At 37.9% G+C, this 22,888-nt stretch overlaps 1 protein-coding gene and 2 pseudogenes across 1 annotated transcript; 2 read left to right on the forward strand and 1 right to left on the reverse strand.

Moving 5' to 3' along the window:
* Positions 1-2,055: 2,055 nt before the first annotated feature.
* LOC121749177 (acyl-CoA-binding domain-containing protein 4-like) lies at positions 2,056-12,441 on the forward strand. Its single transcript, XM_042143772.1, has 18 exons — positions 2,056-2,329; positions 3,511-3,581; positions 4,855-4,918; positions 4,993-5,064; positions 6,296-6,490; positions 6,603-6,680; positions 7,013-7,102; positions 7,214-7,280; positions 7,669-7,730; positions 8,033-8,172; positions 8,584-8,710; positions 8,815-8,929; positions 9,926-10,014; positions 10,474-10,557; positions 10,647-10,835; positions 11,099-11,254; positions 11,541-11,600; positions 11,977-12,441. Exons 1-18 carry the CDS (start codon positions 2,156-2,158, stop codon positions 12,160-12,162), a joined length of 2,019 nt encoding a protein of 672 aa, XP_041999706.1. The 5' UTR covers positions 2,056-2,155; the 3' UTR covers positions 12,163-12,441.
* Positions 12,442-12,588: 147 nt separating this feature from the next.
* Positions 12,589-13,688, reverse strand: LOC121749185 (annotated as a pseudogene).
* A 2,621-nt stretch (positions 13,689-16,309) lies between these two features.
* On the forward strand, positions 16,310-18,476 carry LOC121803684 (annotated as a pseudogene).
* Positions 18,477-22,888: the final 4,412 nt, after the last annotated feature.

Here is a 22,888-nt window from a genome sequence, read left to right on the forward strand (position 1 = left end):
GGTTCTGTTCAGCTTTGTTGATATGGAAAACAAAGAAATGAATCATGATCAGATTTAAGAGAGTGGTCCCCACATATTTATTTCATATGTCAGTGCAAGAAATAAGTCAATATTGCAGGTTTTTGCATTTATTATTTTATTAACTGGCACTGATTTTTTGGTGTGATGACGGAATTGCCCTCGTATCTCTTGACAAATTTCTACATGTACAGCGAATTTGGGAGGAGGGGGGGAGGAATTGAATTTGGGAGGGGTAGTAAAGTAATCTTGCCTTTATTTGTTGACATGAAAATCAACGCAGTTTCATAAACCACCTCGGATGGAAGAATTGAATTTCGCCCATTTCAGCACACTACAAGGCGGGCCTTCATTACATTCTCGGGCTGGTGAGAATTATGTCAAGCATACTAAAGACCACTATTGCTTAGAAATAACTCCAATTATGACCATTTCTAAGAAAGTGAACTGGTCCTTAGAAAAACCCACCCCATATTCTATGACCATCTTTCACTAAATATCTTAACATCTCTAACCATTACGCAAAATCATCTTTTATGCTGGAACAATAGATATCCCAACATCTCTAACCATATTAGAAAAATTGGATATCACATCATAAAATAAATGAAAAATACCTAGTTTAGTTAGGGGTAAAATGTCAATACACTTAAGCCATTCGCATACGCGATCGACGAATTTATTGGTTTTATTGTAGATCATACGTTGATGATCCCGCCCTAAGGATAGGGCGCGCCGATTGGCTAGGGTGTGCAGATTGGCGTGAGATCGACGCTATTGCAGACCTACGACCGAGACCAATTTCAATATTTTTAATATATTTATTCCTAATTTTTACACCATAAATACCTTACTTTTCATCTCATCTCATTTCATTCACCCATTCACATATTTCTTTATATTTTTTGCACTCTCTACTCAAAATGAATCATGGTGACAAAAACATGTTTACGGGTGCCTTAGAGCGTGCCATGTTGGACTACGATATGTGGTATTACCAGCACATGATGCAGTAAAGACGACAACAACAGGAAGAACATGTGCCTAGGCAAATCATCCATCGGGAGCCGGTCTTCCGCGAGCATGTTGTAGCCGTCGAATGGCTAGTCACGGACTACTTTACGGACGAAGCACGGTGGGGCCGACTGTTTTTCGCCGATGTTTCATAATGCGACGTTCTCTTTTCGTACGCATCGTAGACGCTTTCGAGGGACATGATGAATACTTCCAGTAGCATCCCGACGCCAGCGGCAGACCCGAATTGTCGATGTTGTAGAAGTGTACATTGCAATTACGGAGTTGGCTTATGGTGGCCCGCAGATCTATTCGACGAGTATCTCCACATCACTAACATGATTGGGCACGAGTGTGTGAAAAACTTCTGCCGAGGAGTTGTGGATGCTTTCGGCAACACATATTTGCAAAAGCTAAGTGCTGCTGATTGCCAATCACTGCTGAATTTGCACAAGAAGACTCACAATTTCCAGTAAGCTGGGAAGCATAGATTGTATGTGCACTAGGTGTGGGAGAATTATGTCATAACCCCATACTCAATCCCAACCCGATATGATCAAAGATGTTTGGTCATATTACCGTTGCAACTTATTTATACATATTTTTAGTTGATTTTTCAGTGTACTTTTTTTTAGTTTGTTTCTCGTTGTAGTTTATTTTCATATTGTGTTCTTAAATCTATGTAATTTTACTTTATTTAATAACATAAAAATAAAAAATGAAAATGGTGGTGAAAATGGGGATATGCATATTTTTAAGGGCATAATTTAGAGCGCAACACTATTGAATGCGCTGAGGCAACAAAATATAATGTTGACGTGGCAGGTGAAAAATGAGGATGTGCTTATAGGGTAATACTACTTTTAAGTGTGTCTTAATATTAACATCCACTTATTACAAAATCAAATAGACCATAAATGAATTTTGTAAAAGATACGGGAGGGTTGTATAATTATGAGAAAATAATCGGTTAGATGTGGATAGATTGAAAAGTTGGCGAAATACATATATTACCCCAAATAACCCCTGTGGGCTGTGCGTAATTTCCACATATTTACGACGCTTCCACCATTCGCATTTCTCACCGATCTGAGATTTCAGATTCTGATCGGAGAATTCTCAAATGACGGCGGTGGCGGCGATGTCCAGAGGAGGCTCTAGCCTTTCTTATCCGGAGCGGTTCTACGCGGCGGCCTCATATGTCGGCTTTGGCGGATCTCCTACCTCCGCAGCTAAAGGTGTCGCCTCAAAGTTCTCGAATGATGCAGCATTGCTTCTCTACGCTCTCTATCAGCAGGTTTTAATCTTGGCCGGATTCCGTCTCTTCTTAGTCGCACTTCCGCATGCGCCACTTTTTGCCCAGTTAATTGATGCTATTTCGTCTGATCCACTCATCTTCATTGTTGCATATGCGATTCTGTCTGGTTTCTTGGAAAATTGTCCCCAAGTGTTTGCAATTTCATCCCGAAATGCTAATTTTTGAGTGTTGAGAGTTGTTTTGGCTGATCTGTTAGCAGTTCTTATGCAGTTTTTTTGGCTGATCTGTTTTGGCTTGTTATTCAGTTTGCTTGATCCACCGCCGCAGTCAGGCTATTTTCTTGTTTGAGCATCCTAGTTGTTATTTCCGATTCATGAAAAACAAAAACACATGCCATCTAACTCATAGATTTGGATATATATATCTGCGTCATTGTTTCCATATCTGTAAATCTTGTGCAAATTGAAATTGGCTTCACATTTCTCTAGCTCAGCATTCTTGAGAATTTTCTTTAGCCCATCAAACTGGCTCGTCAATAGTCTTTTCTGATTCATGCTTGTTTCTTGTCAATATTGCTCGTGGTTTTCTATCAGTTTGTAAAATGATGGGTTTAGTCCAAATCTTGGCTCATTTGACCCAAAATTAGTTAATAAGGCAAGCTTCCTCTCTGATCTCATCGGTTACAGAAAAATTCGATGAATTGCTGTTTTTTTGCTGCTCCATGGCAATTAAGTTATCAGTTTTGTGCTCGTTAGTTGCAGCTATGGGTTTTTCTTGACTGGTTTAAAATTTTCAAATGGGAAAAACTGTTTCTAAATGAATAAGTGTCTAATTGTTCTGGAATATATTGTCTACCTTGCCTGTGCAGATCTCTACTTGGACTATTTTCTTACAAAAAACCTGGCTTCACTTTTTGCATTTCTTTTGTATGCATATAGGTCATTTTTACTTTAGGGAGTGCTTGAGAAACGCGACATTCAATTGTGTTTTTGTAATTACAATTTACAAATCATTCCAAGAGATGTGTGAACTTGTAAACTTAAATTGTGAAAAATGTTGTCGTTGGCTTTAGCATGGCTACCCTTCCAAGTTTTAACTTCTTATGTACCTAAAGGCATGTTAATAAGACGGTAAATGGCATTTTTTTTGTTTAAAGTTTGTAAAACACTTGATACTTTGCTAACTCTTGGTTGTTAAATACTGTCATTTTATGGTGTCAGGCAACTGTAGGACCTTGCAAAAATCCTAAGCCTAGAGCTTGGAATCCCATTGAGCATAGCAAATGGACAAGGTTTGCTTGATTAGACTGTACAATTTTTTGACCTATATACTTCTGAAGCCATGTTTTACTAATTTACATTCGTGGGCTCTATTGGACTCTCCAATTATGGCATTATTGTTTATAAATGACTCCATGCTCATTTTTCTGCATATACCGATGACTAAAACTGTACTGACAGAGTCGAGCAAAATTAGCAATGCGTCTCTAACTGATGGCTGTTAAATTTGTTTGTAATTGTGTACGTCCATTATATGGTGAAATAGGTTTCATTTCACTTGTCACGTGTCACCAAGTGAGATGATAGATAACCAGGAAAATATGCTGGTTTTAAACACTGAAAGTTTTACTTTCTTTCATGACTGAATGGAAAATTATATCTCTAAAAATCAGATCATGAAAACCTGTCAAATCAAGCAAAAGTGCAAAACAAGTTAATCTAGTATCTTCTTATCCTCATACTTGTTGTTTTTCTTTTGAAAGAAGAGAAGGGGTACAGATGTGAATATTCCTATAGTAAATTTTAAATATTTAAGTTGTTTAATATTGGAGTGGCTAAAAGTTTCACTTGATCAGTCATAGAGGAAGATATGAACCTAACTTTATTATATATAATCAATAATAGGAGCATGCTTGTGGTTTTACTGTTTCTTCCTTTTTCTTTTTCAGAATGTTCCAGCATATAGTTACGTCTTAAAATATACGGGATGAAAACTTCTAGGAAAATTAATCAATTCCTTAAGCCCATGTTGAGTTCTAGATCTAATGGAGCTTAGTGTAAATGTGGCCATATCATTAAGTCTCACGCTTCATAATGTGGGAATTGGTGTACATTTTTGCTGAAACTTGGAGGCAACTATGTCTTTCCTTAGTCAAGTTACCTCTCTTGGTAAAGTGGAAAGTAACTATTCAATGTATCAGATGGGTTTGAGTGGCCTAGGTTTTTGTACATGGCTGACTCAAACTGCAAGCTCCGACCTGGTCCTTGTTCTGTAATCAACAGATTAGTTTAAGCTTGATTCTACACACATTCATACATCTTAGTGTTTCTGTAATCAACAGATTAGTTTAAGCTTGATTCTACACACATTCATACATCAATATTTATTCATTATTGCTGCATATGAATGTCCAAATTAGTTCTAGGTAAAATTATATTGCAATATATATTATATTTCCATGTTGGATCAGTGAGATGGATATCATCTCTTAATTATATCATGTGCTTGTTATTACTGTTATTTTATCTCAAAAATTGTGTAACTTAGATTCCTTGTTTCTGTAGCTGGAATGGGCTTGGAAACATGGCTTCCACAGAGGCTATGCGGCTTTTCGTCAAAATATTGGAGGTTCATATAAACCTAACCTACTAAGTCTCATATGTATATTTTATAGGGTGCTAAAATGTCCAACCTCTGAACAGGAAGAAGATCCAGGATGGTATTCTAGAGTAGCAGACTTTGTTGCTGAGCCTGTTATAGATGTAGAAATAAATGTGAGTATCTATATTCTATGCCACCAATGCAATTTGGTATTTTGTTTCCTCTTTTCCAACTAATTATTGATTTAATTTTCTTGGTATGATCACTAGAAATATTCTCAGAGCATTTGGAACTTAAAACTGTTGGATGCTTGTTTATGTTGTGACAATCCTTCTTATGTTATACTCCCTCCATCGCATGTTACTCACACTTTTCATTTTAGATCATAAATTTGGGATTGATTTTTAGTGTAATTAAATTAGTATTTCAAGTGTAATGAGAGATCACTGTACAAGGGAAAGCTTAATTAACTCTAATACTCCCTCCGTCCCAAGATAAGTGAGCACAAACTTTTCGGCACGGGATTTAAGGAAATGGGGTTTTGTTAGTAAAGTGGGAAGTTAATAAAGTAAGAGAGTTAATAAAGTAGAGAGAAAAAGTAAGAGAGAGAATACCAAAAAAGGAAATGGCTCACTTATCTTGGGACGTCCCAAAAAGGAATGTGAGTCGCTTATCTTGGGACGGAGGGAGAATATTAATTAAATTTCTTACTTAAAGTAGAAATAGTGTAAGTAGTTTGAGACAAGACAAAATTGAAAAGTGTGAGTAACATGGGACAAAGGGAGTACAATTCTCTTGTATGAATCGAAGTTTGCTGAATTTCTGCTTTGCTTTTGTGGATTGTGGCACATTTATTCCATTATGAAGTATCAACTTGCAGTTAACTTTAGATTATTTGGCTATCACACCTACGTAAGATGGAAAATTCAGGAAAGAATCTAGTTGTGTGATATTCTAATTTAAGTTCCTGTGGTAAATGCTAATTTTCTCCTATTTTATGAACTGTTGTTTCCAGAAAACATGACTTTTGATATGTTTGTAACTTGTGCTTGCTTTGTTATTGTTACAAGTTCTGGTTTTTGATCTGTTATTTTATTTTTGTCATGTTACAGATACTTTTATATTCTTGTTTTATTGGGGCTTTCTTTAATAATCCGTAGTCACGTACTCATGTTTCATTCATTCTGCTTTGCCCCTCCTTTCTCTTGGAAATGCCACTTTGATCTTACTCCAGCCACTCTAGTGTGTCTTTTCTTGTATTGATGAAAAAAGAGAAACAAGTGGTGAAATGTGTAGTATGTGTGCACATGGAGATTGCAGATTTTTAAGCTCTATCCCTGCTATCATAATTTCTGTAATCTGAATTCTTACTCTCAATTTTATTTGATCATTCTGGCTGCTCAGCATAAAACAGAGGCTGTGGCAGCCTCTGATAATAGAAATGTCATCATAGAGTCAAAGACTATTACCACAGAAAATGGTAGCCTTTCAGAAACCCAGGATAAAGATGTTGTGTCTGAAGGACTTGGATCAGTTAGTGTTTATGACCAGTGGGTATCACCTCCTATATCTGGCACACGTCCAAAAGCCCGATACGAGGTATTGGAATTCAATCTGTATTACTTTTCTTTGCATTTATTCGATTTATATGTGTAGTACTGGTACACACACCTACTAGTTTAGAAATTAATATGGGTTGATGGATTTGCAGCATGGGGCAGCTGTCATTGATGATAAGATGTATATATTTGGTGGAAACCACAATGGTCGCTACCTAAGTGATCTCCAGGTACTGCAATACTGGTATTTGTGTATGTCATATACTCCATCTTTGTATTATGGCTTATAAAGTAAATTAACAAAGTAAGTTTCATTTAGCTGGTATCTATAGTGTTCTAATATATGGAAAGGCCAAAATAAAGAAATAAAGAAAAAAGGTCTATAAGTTTCTAAATTCTAAATACGTTGTATATCTCTTGTATATTCCCTTTAGACTTTCTAGGTTTCTGTCTTATGCCAATCCACATTATCCACCAATAACAACAATATATGGTTTCTGGTCTCTTTTATTGAGCTTTCTGAAGACCTGACTTTTGTAAACTCTCTTCCTCTGTGCATTAGGTTTTAAATATGAGAACCTGGACTTGGTCGAGAGTTGAAGTTCAAGCAGGGACAGGGGGAACCACAACTCCATGCGCTGGCCATTCATTGGTTAGGAACGGAACTAAGTTTTACCTGCCATATGAATATCTATTATAGCATAAATTAGTTATCAATAGTCTGAAGATAGTTGAATATGATGTGCTTATATACTCTGTTTAGATTCCATGGGATGGGAAGCTTCTTTCAGTAGCTGGACATACGAAGGATCCTTCTGAAAGCTTACAAGGTATTGAGCTGCATGCCAACCTTTGTAATTTTATCCTATTTCATATTTTGGACAATTTGAAAATTTAGGAAAATGTTTTTAAAACTGATTTTGTTGGCACATCCTGAATAGAGATTGATACAGCTCTTTTATGTCAAAGATGTTATTGTTCTAGTCAAGAGTTTTAAAACCAGAAACATCCATCATTAACTGTTCTAGTTTTTGCTCTAGTCTTTCAACGGTTAGTCCTTTATTAAAATGTTCAATTCAATGTATTTGCCTGAACGTTAAATGTTGCCATTTTCTCTATATTAAAACCCTTGTGGGATTTCTCCTACTAAATTTGACTTCCTGACTTCAGTTTCATATTATTATGCCACTCAATGCCTTATCAACTTTTTTATGACAGTAAAGGTTTTCGATCTGCAAAGTTGTACATGGTCCACCTTGAAGACTTATGGAAAGCCTCCGGTATATCTCCATAGTGCCTAGATAATCTTTTCATCAAGTAATGATTTAAAAATATATGTTGTTCTTGAGCTCCTGTTTTTGTTTTTCTGACTTTCTTTATACTGCTTCTGGGAGTTTAATCTCCTTTTTTATGATTAATTAATAGCTTTCTGATGCAGGTAATTGCTTTTATTGTTCAAAGTTTATTTTCAATAGTTCAAATGTGAATTGTGCTCTGTCATTAGGTTATCATCTGACAGAGCTTGTAATTTTTGTTATAGTTCTGAATTATTTTTTTTTTCATTTTTGTCTCTACTTCATAGGTGTCTCGTGGAGGCCAGTCGGTGACCCTCGTAGGAATGACTTTAGTAATATTTGGTGGGCAGGATGCAAACAGATCTCTTTTGAATGATCTGCACATTTTAGACTTAGAAACTATGACCTGGGATGAAATGGAGACCGTGTAAGATTTCTTATCTTTGATGACTTAAGACATGTATGAAGATTCCTCAGGATGGTATCATTGTTTCGCGTGATAGTTTCATAGTCTGTGGTTGTTTGTTTCCATCATGAAAGAAAATTTAAAATTTAACATATTAGCATTGTGATATGTACTTCTCATTTGGTCAAATAAAGTCTAGGCTGTTATAGAATATCCCTGCAAGTAAAGCATGTATTTTGCTACTAGTTGCTGCAAATATTTTGACAGTTCTTCAACTATTGATTAAGGGAGAGATAACACTCCACTGTGAGAATGTTTTTCATGAATACAGTACAGCTTGTTAATTTGAAAGGCTTGTTCTCAAATGTTGCTAGATGTATGAGTTGTATGTCTACTCATCAAATTTGGCCCTTGCTGGCCACCATTCTGCAGGGGGGTTTCACCTTCTCCAAGATCTGATCATGCTGCTGCAGTGCATGCAGATCGCTACCTTCTTATCTTTGGTGGGGGCTCACATGCAACTTGCTTTAATGATCTTCATGTTCTCAATATTCAAACTGTGAGATATATGACTTGATTGTATCTCTTTGGTTCTGGAGTTCCAAATCAATTTCTAGCAGAAATTTCCATTAATGTTTTTCTGGTTTACATATGACGCCATAGATGGAATGGTCGAGACCAACACAACAGGGTGAGATACCTAGCCCCCGTGCTGGCCATGCAGGTGTCACACTTGGAGAGAGTTGGTTCATTGTTGGCGGAGGGGACAATAAGAGTGGTATGAATGGGATGAATAATTTAATTATGTTATTAATAATCTGGATTATTGTTATTGCATATTACATTCATGGGCTTTATCATCTAGTGTGCATTCATATTTTATTAATGTGCAATTCATGGAGATTTGAGAACACAGTTGTTACCAATCACATCGAGACATCGAGACATGTGATGACTTTTCATTCAAAGGGACTAGTTGTTGTTCTTAAATATCTTCGAAGATCTGGCCGAAATATATAAGCATTATTTTGATTTCTGTGCTTTCAGTATCTTGTTGCTCCCTCCGTCCCACATTAAGAGTCACATTTTCCATTTCGGTCCGTCCCACAATAAGAGTCATATTTCACTTTTACCATAAATGTGATAAGTAGGTCCCACATTCCACTAACTCGCTTCACTCACATTCTAATATAAAACCAATATTAAAAAGTGGACACCCCATATTCCACTAAGTTTTCCAACCCACTATTCTTTACATTTCTTACAACTTTTGCCCACACCAAATGTGACTCCTATTATGGGACGGAGGGTGTATAATTAAGTACCTTTGCCATAAGTTGATGGGAGTCAAATATATTGATGTTTGGGAAGCCAAAAAATCAGAAGGGATGGTTAGGAAAAGAATATTAATGTATGTGGTGATGTATCAAATTGCATCTAGCATAAAAACATGTTATACAGAATCACTAAGATAGGAACAATTTTTCCCATTATAGTTTACACCCATAGCTTTCTAGACCAAGAACCCAATATTTTCTCTTAAGCCCCCCCCCCCCCACCCTTTTTTTAACCTTACTGAAATATTCATTTGTTTGAATTTGTCCTTTTCTTTTAAACTTGTCCCAAGTGTGTAAAGTAATCTTACCACTTATATGGATTTTCATCTTGTGTGAAAAAATCTCATGTTGCTTTGCTCCTCCCAAGTGATGACTCTGCTTTTTGAAAACTATGTTACTTCTTATTAAGCTTTCTCATTTCTTATTTATGCATGCAGGAGCCTCTGAGACTGTTTGTCTTAACATGGCCACATTGGCCTGGTCAGTTGTTACTAACGTCCAAGGGCGTGTTCCTCTTGCAAGCGAGGTATTGAACAGTGCTCTCTACCTTAAACCTTCTCATATCCTACTTGAAACCTTACAATGCCATCATTGAGATGATGTCTTATTATTTGGAACATGAATGCTGGATCAGTAAATAAAGAGTTACTGGTAGTTATATGCTACAGCAAGTTTTTGATCTTATTCTGCATAAAAAGCAAGAAATAGTATTCTATGGGACAATTGCAACTCTCATATTTATGATGCATGTGGAACAAATTGCAACTCTCTAATAATTTGTGCGAGGAGGTCACCTTCTACCATAATTTCATGTTATTAGGAGCACATGAAGATAATTCTTGTTGTTTGGCGCTTACATCGAAAGAACACCATACTTCCATTGAATGAACGCTCTGCATACAAATTTTTTTTTGGTTTCATAAACAAAATTTGTTTGATTTTTTCTGAAAAGTGCAATTAAGCCACTAAGAAACACTGTTTACAGGGTTCAAGTTTGGTCCTTAGTTCCTATGGTGGTGAAGATATCGTAGTTTCATTTGGAGGGTATAATGGGAGGTACAACAATGAGGTCTGAACAACTATTTTCTTTTTCCCTTTCTGAACAAAAAATACTTTTATTAAACACTCCCTCAATGCATTTCAATTATATGCCTTCAGGTCCATGTACTTAAACCAAGTCATAAATCAACTTTGCAATCAAAGATGATGGAGAGACCAGTACCTGATAGTGTATCAGCTGTTCAAAACTTTACAAATGCTACCAGAGATGTAGAGTCGGATTTAGAAACTGGCCAAGGAGGAAAAATAAGGGAAATTGTTATGGACAATAATGATGCTGAACCAAAGGTAAGCATTATTGTTTTCACCATTGTCGATCCTAGTAACCATGAGAGGCCTTGTGGGATTTTCACAAATTTTTTATATGCAAATCTTAACGGGTTTCTTTTTTTTTATTCTTATTCTTTTTGCAGTATTTTTCTCATGAATGCAGATTACCTGCTGAGATTGTTAACTATTACTATTAAATTCTATTCATATTTTTTTGGATGCACAATCACTCTTCCTGAAAGTTAAAGAATTTTTATGCTGTATTGCTATTTTTCACCCAGACTACCAAAATTGAAGAGACAAATGATCGTCTTTTAGCTGTCCTCAAGGCAGAGAAAGAAGAAATAGAGTCCTTGCTCAGTAAGGAGAAAATGCAGGCACTCAAACTAAAGCAAGGTTTGACTGAAGCAGAAAATCTGACCGCAGACATGTACAAGGTAATTGTTCTACTATGTATTATTCCAACAAGTACTTAGCCTGATTGCAGTTGCTCCAATTTTATACAAACGTACAGATGATTCAGTTTGATTGATATATGCTTCTCTCATTGGTTCCTCTTATTTAGTCAGATGAGTTCTTGAGAAGACTTCTTTTTCATGTATATATGTTACAACCTATAACTAAATGCTTTATGAGGTCTAGCAATTTCACAAAGTACATGTGCTGTCAGTTGTAACCTTTTACCTAAGTAAAGTTCAATGAAAAAGCTAAATGATTTTGCAGGAACTCCAATCCGTTCGAGGGCAGCTTTTAGCTGAACAATCAAGATGCTTCAAACTCGAGGTCTGTAGCATATAATTAATATACCTAATTTTATGGTAAATGTTAGTTAATAAGAAGTAAACTATCTATTGATTGTATTAGGTTCTTGAGGGAAGGTGAAATATCTGTAACATAATTTGGTTGATTAGATCTCGGGTTCATTAATTATTGAAATGAACTATCATACATGCACTTCTGAGATAGGTCTTCTAACATAGTAGAATCTGATAAGTGCTCACAACACATCCTTTTTGTTACAAATAAAAAGAAAAAAAGAAGGAAAAATGGTACTATATTACTGTTAATTTGTTGGTTTAGCAATGAAGATTGCGAATTTCCTGGTTGCACTTCTCCCAATCCGCCTCGTAGCTTGTACGCTAATTGCTTTGACTAACAGGTAGATGTTGCGGAGCTAAGACAGAAGCTACAGACAATGGAGAGCTTACAAAAGGAACTTGAAATCCTGCAGCGACAAAAGGCTGCTTCAGAACAAGCTGCACAAGATGCGAAACAGAGGCAGGGATCTGGTGGTGTATGGGGTTGGCTAGCTGGTTCGCCACCAAACGAAAATGGTGGTGCATGATCTTGATCTTAGCTTTAATACACATTTGAGACTCATTCTTTCAGTTTCCTTAAATTACAAATCTCATAGTCCATTTCGATTTTGGTGCAAATAAGATCGTAAGGATTCTCAGCCACAGAAGAAAATGTATGCATGTCGAACGAACGTCTAGGTGTGTAGGCTTTAGGAGGTTGTCAATGCCATATTTTGCTTGATAGTGAGTGTGATTTTCTATTCAACTTATGTATACTTAGAAATGGATTATATGAGTGAAAATATATACATATTTATTTATAATTACTGGCAGTATCATTTGCTACTATTTGGAACTTTTAGCTTGCTTTATTCTCTTATGATCTGCTTGGATTTGTCTGGGTTTAGTTTCAGTCGTATTTGGTAATCAAAATCTGTAGTCGACAATTACCTTATTTGAACTGAGTTGTATGATAACACGAAAAAAAGATACTTTGATCTCCTCAGAAACACAGGAAATAAGACAGAGAAAAGCAGAGTCTAAGAGTAGAAAGTAAAAAAAGAAGCAGCAATTGCATGAAGCTGTGATTCAAATTGAGGCCAGGCAGATTCCGGTGCCTGCGCGTAACAATTTCCCATTCCGAGCGCAACAGACGGCAACGTTATGGCGCCGGAAAGTGGGGCTCTCAACTTGGAACTCAAGCTCATAATACTTGTTTTTTCTCAATCTGGTTCCGATCAATCTCGCTTGCACTTCGCCCGATCTTGTGATGGTTTGGATGAATGCCTCTCCTCCAAATGCATCAATCCTGTCAACACAAGATCAAATCAGAAGGAACCAAACGATGCGTTTTAGTGTTTGTGATCCGAACATGCTCACGAGAAATCATTTGGAATGCGCGACGCAAAAACGCTGACATTGAGCTCTCCGGTTGACCCTGGCGGCCCAAACGCCACCATAGGCTCAGTCACATTCCTCCGCGGCCCTCCCCCGCCGCTCAATGGAGGAGGATCCAGCGACCTTTCCGCCTTCTCGGCTGCTCTATACAGTAATCTCTGATCCCCCAACCACCTCTCCGGGTACACAAATTCTGCCACAAAGAGAGATCCCTAATTATAAACAAATCTAGGTTTTGATTGTAAAAATATGATATAAGGATGATAGTGACCGAATCCTTCATCGGTGTCTATGTATCGGCTGTAGCCGCGGACAGGGTAGAGGGCGTCGAGCTTAAGGCTCTGAGCAGCCTCGGGCGTGAACCCCAAGAGGAAGCTCGTCACTCCCCCGAAATTCGCGCCGACGGCGAGTAGAGAAGCGGCGCCGGCGCCCGTGAGGACGGACTGAAGTGGCGCGAACTGGTCCGCCGGCGTCGGTGTGTTGTCGTCGGAAGATTGCGTCATGCAAATCCGGCACCGGGAACTGACCGTGCGCGATTGAAAGGTATGTTGCGCGCCCATCATTTTCATAGAATTCTAATTATTATTTGTGAGTATGAATTTAGGGTTGATTGAATGTATCCATGGGCGTGGCAAATTGTCATCCACTTCTGGTGGTTGATATGTTTTTTTACTTCCTCTTCTTCACTATAAATTCATGTTATGCAAACATCATCATCATCATTATTATTATTATTTCTCTCTCTACTTTAAAATCATCTTTCATAGGAATTAAGGCCATGTTTGGTTGGCGGGAAAGTAAGAACATCCACAACCGTGCTCTTGCCAGCGGCATGGTTGTGGGCCCGACCCCACTTTTTCTGCCTGCTCTCTGGCAAGAGCACAACACCCACAGTTGTGCTCTTCCGAAAGGACGAGCACAATTAATTTAAAATTCAATTACGCAAAAACATTTCCATAATACTAAAATTCATTAAAAAACCACAATAAATATTACAAATTACAAATAAAATAATAAAGACATAATTAAAATCCTAAAAATTAAAAATTACATAATTAAAATACTAAAATTAAAAATTACATAATTAAAATCCTAAAAATTAAAAATTACACAATTATTGGCTAATATTACCCGAGGAAGACTACGCATCCGGAGGCACCAACCCCAATTATTTTTAGAGACCCAATATCATGGTCTCGTGCGTTTGAAGTTGCGTGGGGGTCATAAATGACCTATCGGCCATATTGAGTTGGGCCAAAAGGGCCCACAACGAGTTGTTCGGGGGTGGAGGTGGAACATAGGGTGCGGGTTCGCGAGCTGGGGCAGATGGAGTCGCGGCGCGACGCGACGACGTTCGGCCGCCGCCTTCTTCCTTCCTTGCGGTCGGCGTCGGGAACCGCTTGGTCCGGCGTCGGGGCTACCCAAGTTAGCTTCGGCGAGTTGGCTAGCCACTTCTTCGCCGGCGTCGGATAGGGATGCCGACCGTGACCGTTTGGAGGAGCCGCTAGAGGAGGATGTTACGCCTCCCAGATACTTCGGGTGCGTCCTCGTTTTCTGCCAAACATTTAGGTACTTGAACGACTTACCGTTCATGGATTGGTAGGTGCTCAGCGCCGCAGTGATGATGTCGACCTCGCTCCGGCCGCTCCCGGCATTTCGCGGCTCCTGGAGGAAATAGCCATTGAACTTGCCAATTTCGCCGTTGGCTCGGCCGATGCAGTTGCACACCATGCGCTCGATCGTTCCCGGCGGCCGGTTTGCATTATACCGCCAAGAGACGCGCCACCAAAAGTGATCGCCGGATTGGTTCGTGCCAACCACCGCATCTTCGGATATTTCTAAGTACGCCTTGAACAATCTATCCATCTCCGCCGGTGAGTACGGTGTGCGGACACTGACGCGAGATGGAGGAGTCGGAGTTTGGGAAGGGACGGGAGGCCTAGGCTCCGGTGTCCACCCGTATCGCCCATCGGAGCCACCTTGGTGGTTGACCGGGTATGGCCGGTAGCCACCCGGAACGCCCGAATCTTGGGTGAGAGGAGGGGCCGAATAGTCCGTTTCCGGACTAGGAAACGGTTGTGAACTGAACCATTCGGGGTTCCAACCGAGGGAGCCGCTTGGGTTATCGTCGTGACCGGACATAGTGGTGTTGTAGGGTGTGAGAGAATGAAGATGAAAATGGATATGATAGATTGAAGATGAGAATGGAGATGAAAGAATGATGATGAGAATTGTGTAGTTTGATGTGAATTTTTGGGAGTGAAATTGGGGGTATTTATAGATGAAAGTGTGTATTTTTGGGGTAAAAAAAATTAAAAAGTGGGAAAAACGGTTTTAAACGGATATAATTTTTTTGGGAAGTGAATTTTTTTTTTAATTTTTTTATCGGTTTTTTTAATTAAAAACCGATTTTTTAAAAAAAAAATTTAAACACAACGGCTATGCCGTTGACGAATGAGGGCGCGCCACGTCAGCTGCTCGCTGGCACGGCGCTGCTCGATGTATCCAGCAGCGCCTTGCCAGCGGCGCGAGCGCAGCGGCGGTGGGTGGCGTCCGTGCCAGCGGCGCGGACCGCCGTGGCGACGGACGCCACCGTTGTGGATGCTCTAAAGTTGGCAGGGAAAATGAATTATGGGAAAATGAATCCCGGGAATATGATTCCCAATAACTTTATTTTTCTGTGTTTGGAAAATATCAAAATTTCAAATTTTATATTTGATTGAAACATCAAACTGAAAATATACTTATTATATTTTATTTACAAAGAACAATAATAATAATAAATTTAATAAACTATTAATTACAAATAATAATAATTATTATATTATTATATTTATTATTACTATGTATAGTTTAATTATGGATCATCCATCACAATATATAATACTACAATTATAATTATAGTTAAATGGAGTATCATAATAATAAATATATTATTATTATTGTTATTATTATTATACTTACAGATATTATAATTAAATAAATTTTATAATATAAAATTTTACTACGATTTTATTAATTAATTATTAATTTATAAAATCGTAATTAGTATTTATTACTATTATATAGTAATTTATATTATATAATTATATTTTAATTATTTAATAAATTATTAATTATTATTATGATAATAACAATTATATATAAATATTATAATAACATGGTTATAATTATGATAGTTTTAATTATAGTTATTTATTATATTAAAATTAAGTATGATTTATAATTTTAAATTATTTTTAAAATATTGTAATTAATAATAATAATATATTGCATTAAATATGTAAGAATCTTAAAATTGGAAAAAAGAATACCTAAGAAAAGTTAGGATTCAGAATCCTGGAAAGTTGTACTAACTATCCTTGTTCTTAGGATTCTAATTACTTTCTCAGTTTGATTAAAAATCGAAACAAATAAAGTAATTTAAAATTTAAGAAATTAGATTACTTTCTCAGACTGAATCCTGACAATCAAACATGACCTAAATGAAATAATAGTATTTGAGAATTGGGATGAAGTTCCTTTGCTTGCAATTCAAAATTAGACTGCTGACTCGCCGCTTAAATGTCGATAGTCAACGCTCAACCATAATCCAAAGAATTATGAGTACAATTTTCTGCTTTTCTTTAATCAACCAATGCACCTAACGTACCAAAATTTAGCATTGATTTTTTCCGTACTCTTATTATATTCAAAGGATACTATAAACAATTGTCAATTGCTAGGTAGGAAAATGCATGTGAACCTGCAATTGTGTATAAATTGTACTCCAACTTGTCCGATTTCGAGTTTTTTCCTCCGTTTTATTGTTTATTGGCTTCCTCAACGAGATGAACACCCAGATTTCCACGTTCAATGCTCTTAGCCTTAAAGCTTACGGATTTCCAGCTCTAAAGCTCTGTTCAATCACAACACTGCCCTTTTCACATTAATCTTTCAGTTACAGTTTCCCAAAGCTACCAAAACTGGCAATCAAGATCGCATTGGTAGATCCCATCCTGGCCAAGCTAAGTTTAGGAACTCCACTAAATCTTGATTTCTGATTTGGGGGAAAAGCATGGCGAAATCATGCTTTCCCAAATGTAGGTTGGGCAAAATAATGGGATGGATTCAGATTGTGTTGGGAGGGCTGGTTTTAATAGTCAGCATCTCCACATTCTACGCCGTCGGTTTCTTCCTGCAAAACGACGACATCTGCCGGCATTTCCAAGCCCCCTCCACCACCTATGACGGCGTCGACATGGCCGCACTAACTGCTAGATTTAACAACCAAAAGGAAAACCTGCAGGAAAAGCTCGAATCCACGGTCCAAAAGATGGAAAAAGATGTCGCCGACCAACTTCAAAGCAGCAACATCTCAAAATTTGAGCACAAGAAATATTTGGAGGAGGAGGTGATCCGGCCGCTCTACCGTGCCCACATAGCCCTGCGGCAGATCTGGCTGCAGCGGGTGGAGAACTCGACGCTCAAGGAGGATCCAATGATCAACGCCTTCGTGGTCGAGGAGATGAGAAAGTACATCACACCAAAGGCGAACCGTGTTGGGAAAGTGAACATCTACGGTACAGAGAGGGTGTACAACACGATCGGGCACGCGTGCACGCTTATGAAGGAGGAGATGGAGGAGTACATGGATTACGACGTTGGGTCCTACTGCAAGGACGATTGGCTCCACGGCCAGAAGCTCATGCTCCGCGGCTGTGACCCACTTCCACGGAGAAGGTGCTTAAGTAGAGCCTCGAAGCTCTACTTGAGGCCCCACCCCATCAATGTGTCCCTCTGGCTCATGCCGCAATGTGAGGTGGTGTCGGAACTTCGTGTGCCTCTCTAGTAAGAATCCTAAGAGGGGCAACTCCAAGTGCACTGGGTGCTTCGAGATGGAAAAGGAGAAACTCAAGTGGGTGGTCAACTCGTCCCTTCCTGCGGACTTCCTGATTACGGATGTCCTCGGGCTGAAGCCAGGTGAAATCCGGATCGGACTTGATTTTGGCGTGGGGACGGGCACGTTTGCTGCCTGGATGAGGGAGCAGAACGTGACTATTGTCTCCACGGCCTTGAACCTTAAGGGGGCTGATCCCTTTGTATGTGACGCTGAATCAGCGGTTGCCATTTTTCGATAACACGATGGACATAATTCACTCAACCGGGTTCATGGATGGGTGGATCGATCTACAGCTGCTAGATTTCATACTGTTCGACTGGGACCGGGTTTTGAGGCCGGGCGGGTTGCTGTGGATCGATCGGTTCTTTTGTGAGAGGAAGGATTTGGAGGATTACATGTATATGTTCTTGCAGTTTAGGTATAGAAAACAAAGGTGGGTTATTGCTCCCAAGTCTAAGGATCAAGTGTTTCTCTCAGCACTGCTTGAGAAACCACCCAGATCCTTGTAATTACCATTATTTTATCTGCTTTCTGATCAATTCATTGTATTCTGAAGAACATCTTTAATTTGTTTTAACATGTATGTCAAACTAACACTGTAAGTCTATAACGAGTCTGAATAAGAAAACAAGTACTACTAGTAATGGAATACTCTCTGTCCCACTCATGTGATTCATTTCTTTTTTTTTTTATCGTTGTTTTAAGAAAAAGAAAGTAAAGTAAAAGAGAGTTTGCTCTACGTTATTCTCTATCTTAATTTGCTTTCTTCTAACTTTAACTATTTTTTATCATATTTTTCAAACTCGTGCCGAAAAACAGTCAATCACATAAGTGGATGGAGGGAGTATTTAAGATAAGATGCCCATGTCCCGTTTTGTTTCACATTATTGCATTTATTTCCTCAAAATTTTAGGGATATCGAGCAAACAATACTACGTCTATAAGTTATACTCCTAGTACTATATAAATTAAATAAGAATATATTTTTAATGAACTACTAATATTCTAATCCTAATCCTAATCCTAATGACTATAATTTGGACCTCTTAGGTCTTAGCCGACTCAGTGTAAACATTGTATATTAACTATGAAATGAAAATAAAATATTAAACAAAAAAATAACTAAATACCTTAAAAAGCCCGAATAAGGAACTTTTGATTAGAATTTGAAAAGCATCCAGCATAGAGCTTAAAAATGGCCAAAATTTGGTTTTCTGCGACACGGATCAAAACGATCTGCCCCGGGTGAAGCTTCTAGAGTTACGCTCGACAAAACATTCCGGGCAAGATCAATTTTGGTCTTGGAATGACCCGACCCGGGTAGACTTTTTGGACAACGCACAGTTTTCATGAAACTGGCGTAACTTTCTGTACATAACTCCGATTCAGGCGTACAAAATACTCACACGATCTTTCGAGTACGAAGAGATAAGTAGTATCATTTAGAGACTAAAGAATCATGATTTTATCCATTTTTTCCTCCAAAACTTAACAAAGTCATGAAAATAGCCAATTGAAGTATAATTGCCATAAAACAGAATTCAAGCTCTGAAATTCAACAATAAACACGTCAAACTACCAATCAAAACTAGAAAACAATGAGTTTATTACTATATCGATCATATGGTAAATATTAGATCCATAGAGATATCAGAGATCTTGGATAATGAATTTATGAACAAATCATAAATACTTTTACCATGATTTCTCAGTTAAAACAGACATATTTGTAGTGTAAACGAAATTGAGATATGATATATATGATTAATAAGATGTAATTGTAATAATAGGGACATTGATCTTCAAAAAGACAAATCATCCAAAAATCTCACCAAGGGTTGCTAAACAAAGTTAGCAGCCTGATGGATTAGTCAGATCAACTCAGTGGGCCGTCCAAAATGATTTATTCGAACAACGTTGTTTTAAAATTCGTCGCTTTTAAATTGACACTTTCGATAAACACGCAAGAAATTAATTTTAAAAAGTAGAAAATTTCAAAGTTAAAATAAAAAAATCTAAAATTATTGACAATATACATGCAAATAACCCTTTTTAGAATTGCGAACTCAGCCAAAAGCCAAATGAAAACATGGATAGTTAATCCAATTTAAATACTAGGCTGGTCTTGGATTCACAAGCTAGGCGTAGGCTGTAGCTAGGTCCATGCACAGTACTAGATAGATGTGATTCACTTCTAGAGCATTCGTTTTGATGGTTTAATTTTCTTCGGCAAAACGAATTAATGAAGTTGAATTCATATACATAACATGGGGAACTATCGGTCAACACCATGTATATGCAGTAGTTATACTATTTTCATCTATTTCTTGATGAAATGATCATTGTCAAATTTATATATTTGCTATCAAAGTTAATGTTTTACTTAAACACAGTCATGGTCAAGTTAATTAAATTATGGGTAAATTGCTTCAAAAGTCGTCAACTTTGCAAATAGTTTGGTATTTCCCGTAAACTTTAAAAGTTGCATGAAAAGTCATGAACTTTACCAGGTGTTGCAAATTTCTCGTACGACCCGACCCAGTACATTTCCGGCAAAAACTAATCCTACGTGGCTCGCCGGAGGCGTGACATGGCAAAATCTCCGGCCGAACAATAAAACAACGTCGTTTTTTAGTTTGGGTAAATTGCTTCAAAAGTCATGAACTTTGCAAAAAATTTAGTTTTTCCCGTCAACTTTAAATGTTGCATGAAAAGTCATGAACTTTACCGGGTGTTGCGAATTTCCCATCCGAACGGAGGAAAACAATTTATTTTTAACACCGTGTTTTAATTTAATTTGGTTAGAACAATATTTTATTAATTATTGTTTTAAAATATGATTTAATTTTAGCTTGGGAGGAAAATAAAAAAAATTATTAATGGAATGCACAGTCATCGCGCCACGTCAGCAAGGAGGTAAATTTAAAAAAAAATATCAGCGCGCCAAGTCAGCAAAGTTTGGCCGGAAAACCCGACTCGGGAAATCGGCAACCGAAGGTAAAGTTCATGACTTTTCATGCAACTTTTAAAGTTTACGGGAAATACCAAACTATTTGCAAAGTTGACGACTTTTGAAGCAATTTACCCTTAAATTATACTATTCCAATATCCGATCGTTGTATTTAATTTGATTAGTATATCTTAGATATTTGATTGATTGATTTATTTATTTATTTATTAGAGCATCTCCAATAACCGGCATCACCACCGCGACGCCGATTTTTCGCCGACGCCGGTTTGACGCCGAACCATTGGAACCGGCATCGGCGAAATCGGCGTCAAAATCGGCGTCGCCATGCCGATTCCCGCGCTGACGCCGGTTCCGACGCCGATCCTCACGGGCGCCATTGTGCGTCCCGGATCGGCGCCAAACCGGCGTCGGATTTAAATTTTTTTTTTGTTTTTCGAAAACACTATATATACGCGACATGCCGACATGCGTCAGACGGAGGCTCATATTCGACTGCAAAAGGATTTAGTTGAAGAGTTGTGGGCGCGGAGGATTGCAAGGCGTTAGTTTTTATGCAAATTTATGTAATTTTTTAAATGTAATTTTTTTAATTATTGTACTTTTTTTAAAAATTAATGTACTTTTTAAATTTTAATATTATTATTCGAATTTTCCGTATTTGTCTCGTAAATTAAATTCCGTATGTTGATACGAGTGTAAATTAAATTATATAATTGTTATTAGTGATGTGGATAGGTAGTGTGAAGGCTATGTGAGGGCTATTTGATGTCCAGTTGATGTGCAAGCTGATGTGACAGGAGAATTGTAGTGCTGATGATGTGGCAGTGTGAAGGCTATTTGAGGGCTATTTGACGTCCTAACCTATTGGAGATGCTCTTAGTACACCATATTTCTCCGAGCAACCAAGTTCATCATGTATAAATATAATCATACTAAGCGGACACAGTTTGGCTCACCATAGAAGAGTATTATTGTAAATCTTAATTTGAAAATAGTCATAAATCAAAAATTTTACATAATGCTCAAATTTCTTTACACTGTCACTCCTTTCTACTTAATAATTATTCTAAGGTGATAATGACTTAGCTACTGAAATGTATAATAGACATAATAAAATTGGTTTTTAGGATAATTAAATATTTTACTAAATCATTAATAGATGAATCGACTTTTATTGAAAAATTTATTATGCCAAATCACATTACCACTGGTGAATACGTCACTCTAGCTTGAAATGGGGTGCATATTTTATTCTTAGAAAATGGTAATGGACATATCTAATAAATAATGGACAGCCCAAGATTTCTATAATTAATTGAGAAGCAAACGTGCAGCAATCATCGTACTGGAGCTAGTAGGCGCTCTTCCCACCGTAATCGGAAGGCTGATAGTACCTTCAGGGCGGGTGTCTTCCTGGGCGAAACTTTTCAGAGGAAGTGGGGCCGGACTGAGCCGAGCTGGATCCACTTCCAGTTTATCAAAACATTCTTTAAAAAGAATGCTAACCGACGCTCCTGTATCCACAAACACTCTGTGGATCAGTTTGTTTGCCACTCCGGCTTGAATGACAATCGCGTCTTGATGAGGAGAAATGGCCGGGACGGGATCTGCATCTGAAAACGTGATTACTTCCTCATTCTTCAGCCTTTTATGCATAGGCTCCTCTCGATTGACGCCTCTGCGTTCTGCTTTTAGAGACGACTTAGTCTTCCCGGCTGGGAGAGCGTCAATAGTCTGGATTACTCCGTCATATTGCGGCTCGTCATCGTCTTCGGGATCTTGTTGCCTTTTAGGATCCTGAGGAGCGCAGTTCGCACCTCTCTGTTTCTTATTCTTCTTCGGCAGCTTGCTTTGGTATTTTTTTAACGTCCCTGCTTTCACAAGAACATCAATACCTGCTGCCAAATTTCGGCACTCCTCGGTATCGTGACCGTGGTCTTGATGGTAGGAGCAGTACGTATCCTGACTTCGGCGCGTGGCTGATTTCGTCATCCGCTTTGGTTTTTCGAACATATCAGAATGC

The sequence above is a fragment of the Salvia splendens genome, chromosome 1 (assembly GCF_004379255.2).
Source record: "Salvia splendens isolate huo1 chromosome 1, SspV2, whole genome shotgun sequence".
Taxonomy (NCBI): domain Eukaryota; kingdom Viridiplantae; phylum Streptophyta; class Magnoliopsida; order Lamiales; family Lamiaceae; genus Salvia; species Salvia splendens.

Bases quoted from the DNA above. Each gene is read 5' to 3' on its own strand.
- LOC121749177 (XM_042143772.1), top strand. From the start codon at position 2,156: ATGACGGCGGTGGCGGCGATGTCCAGAGGAGGCTCTAGCCTTTCTTAT. The intron at 10,015-10,473 runs GTATTGAACAGT...CACTGTTTACAG, and splicing joins GTGTTCCTCTTGCAAGCGAG to GGTTCAAGTTTGGTCCTTAG. The intron at 11,601-11,976 runs GTCTGTAGCATA...TTTGACTAACAG, and splicing joins CAAGATGCTTCAAACTCGAG to GTAGATGTTGCGGAGCTAAG.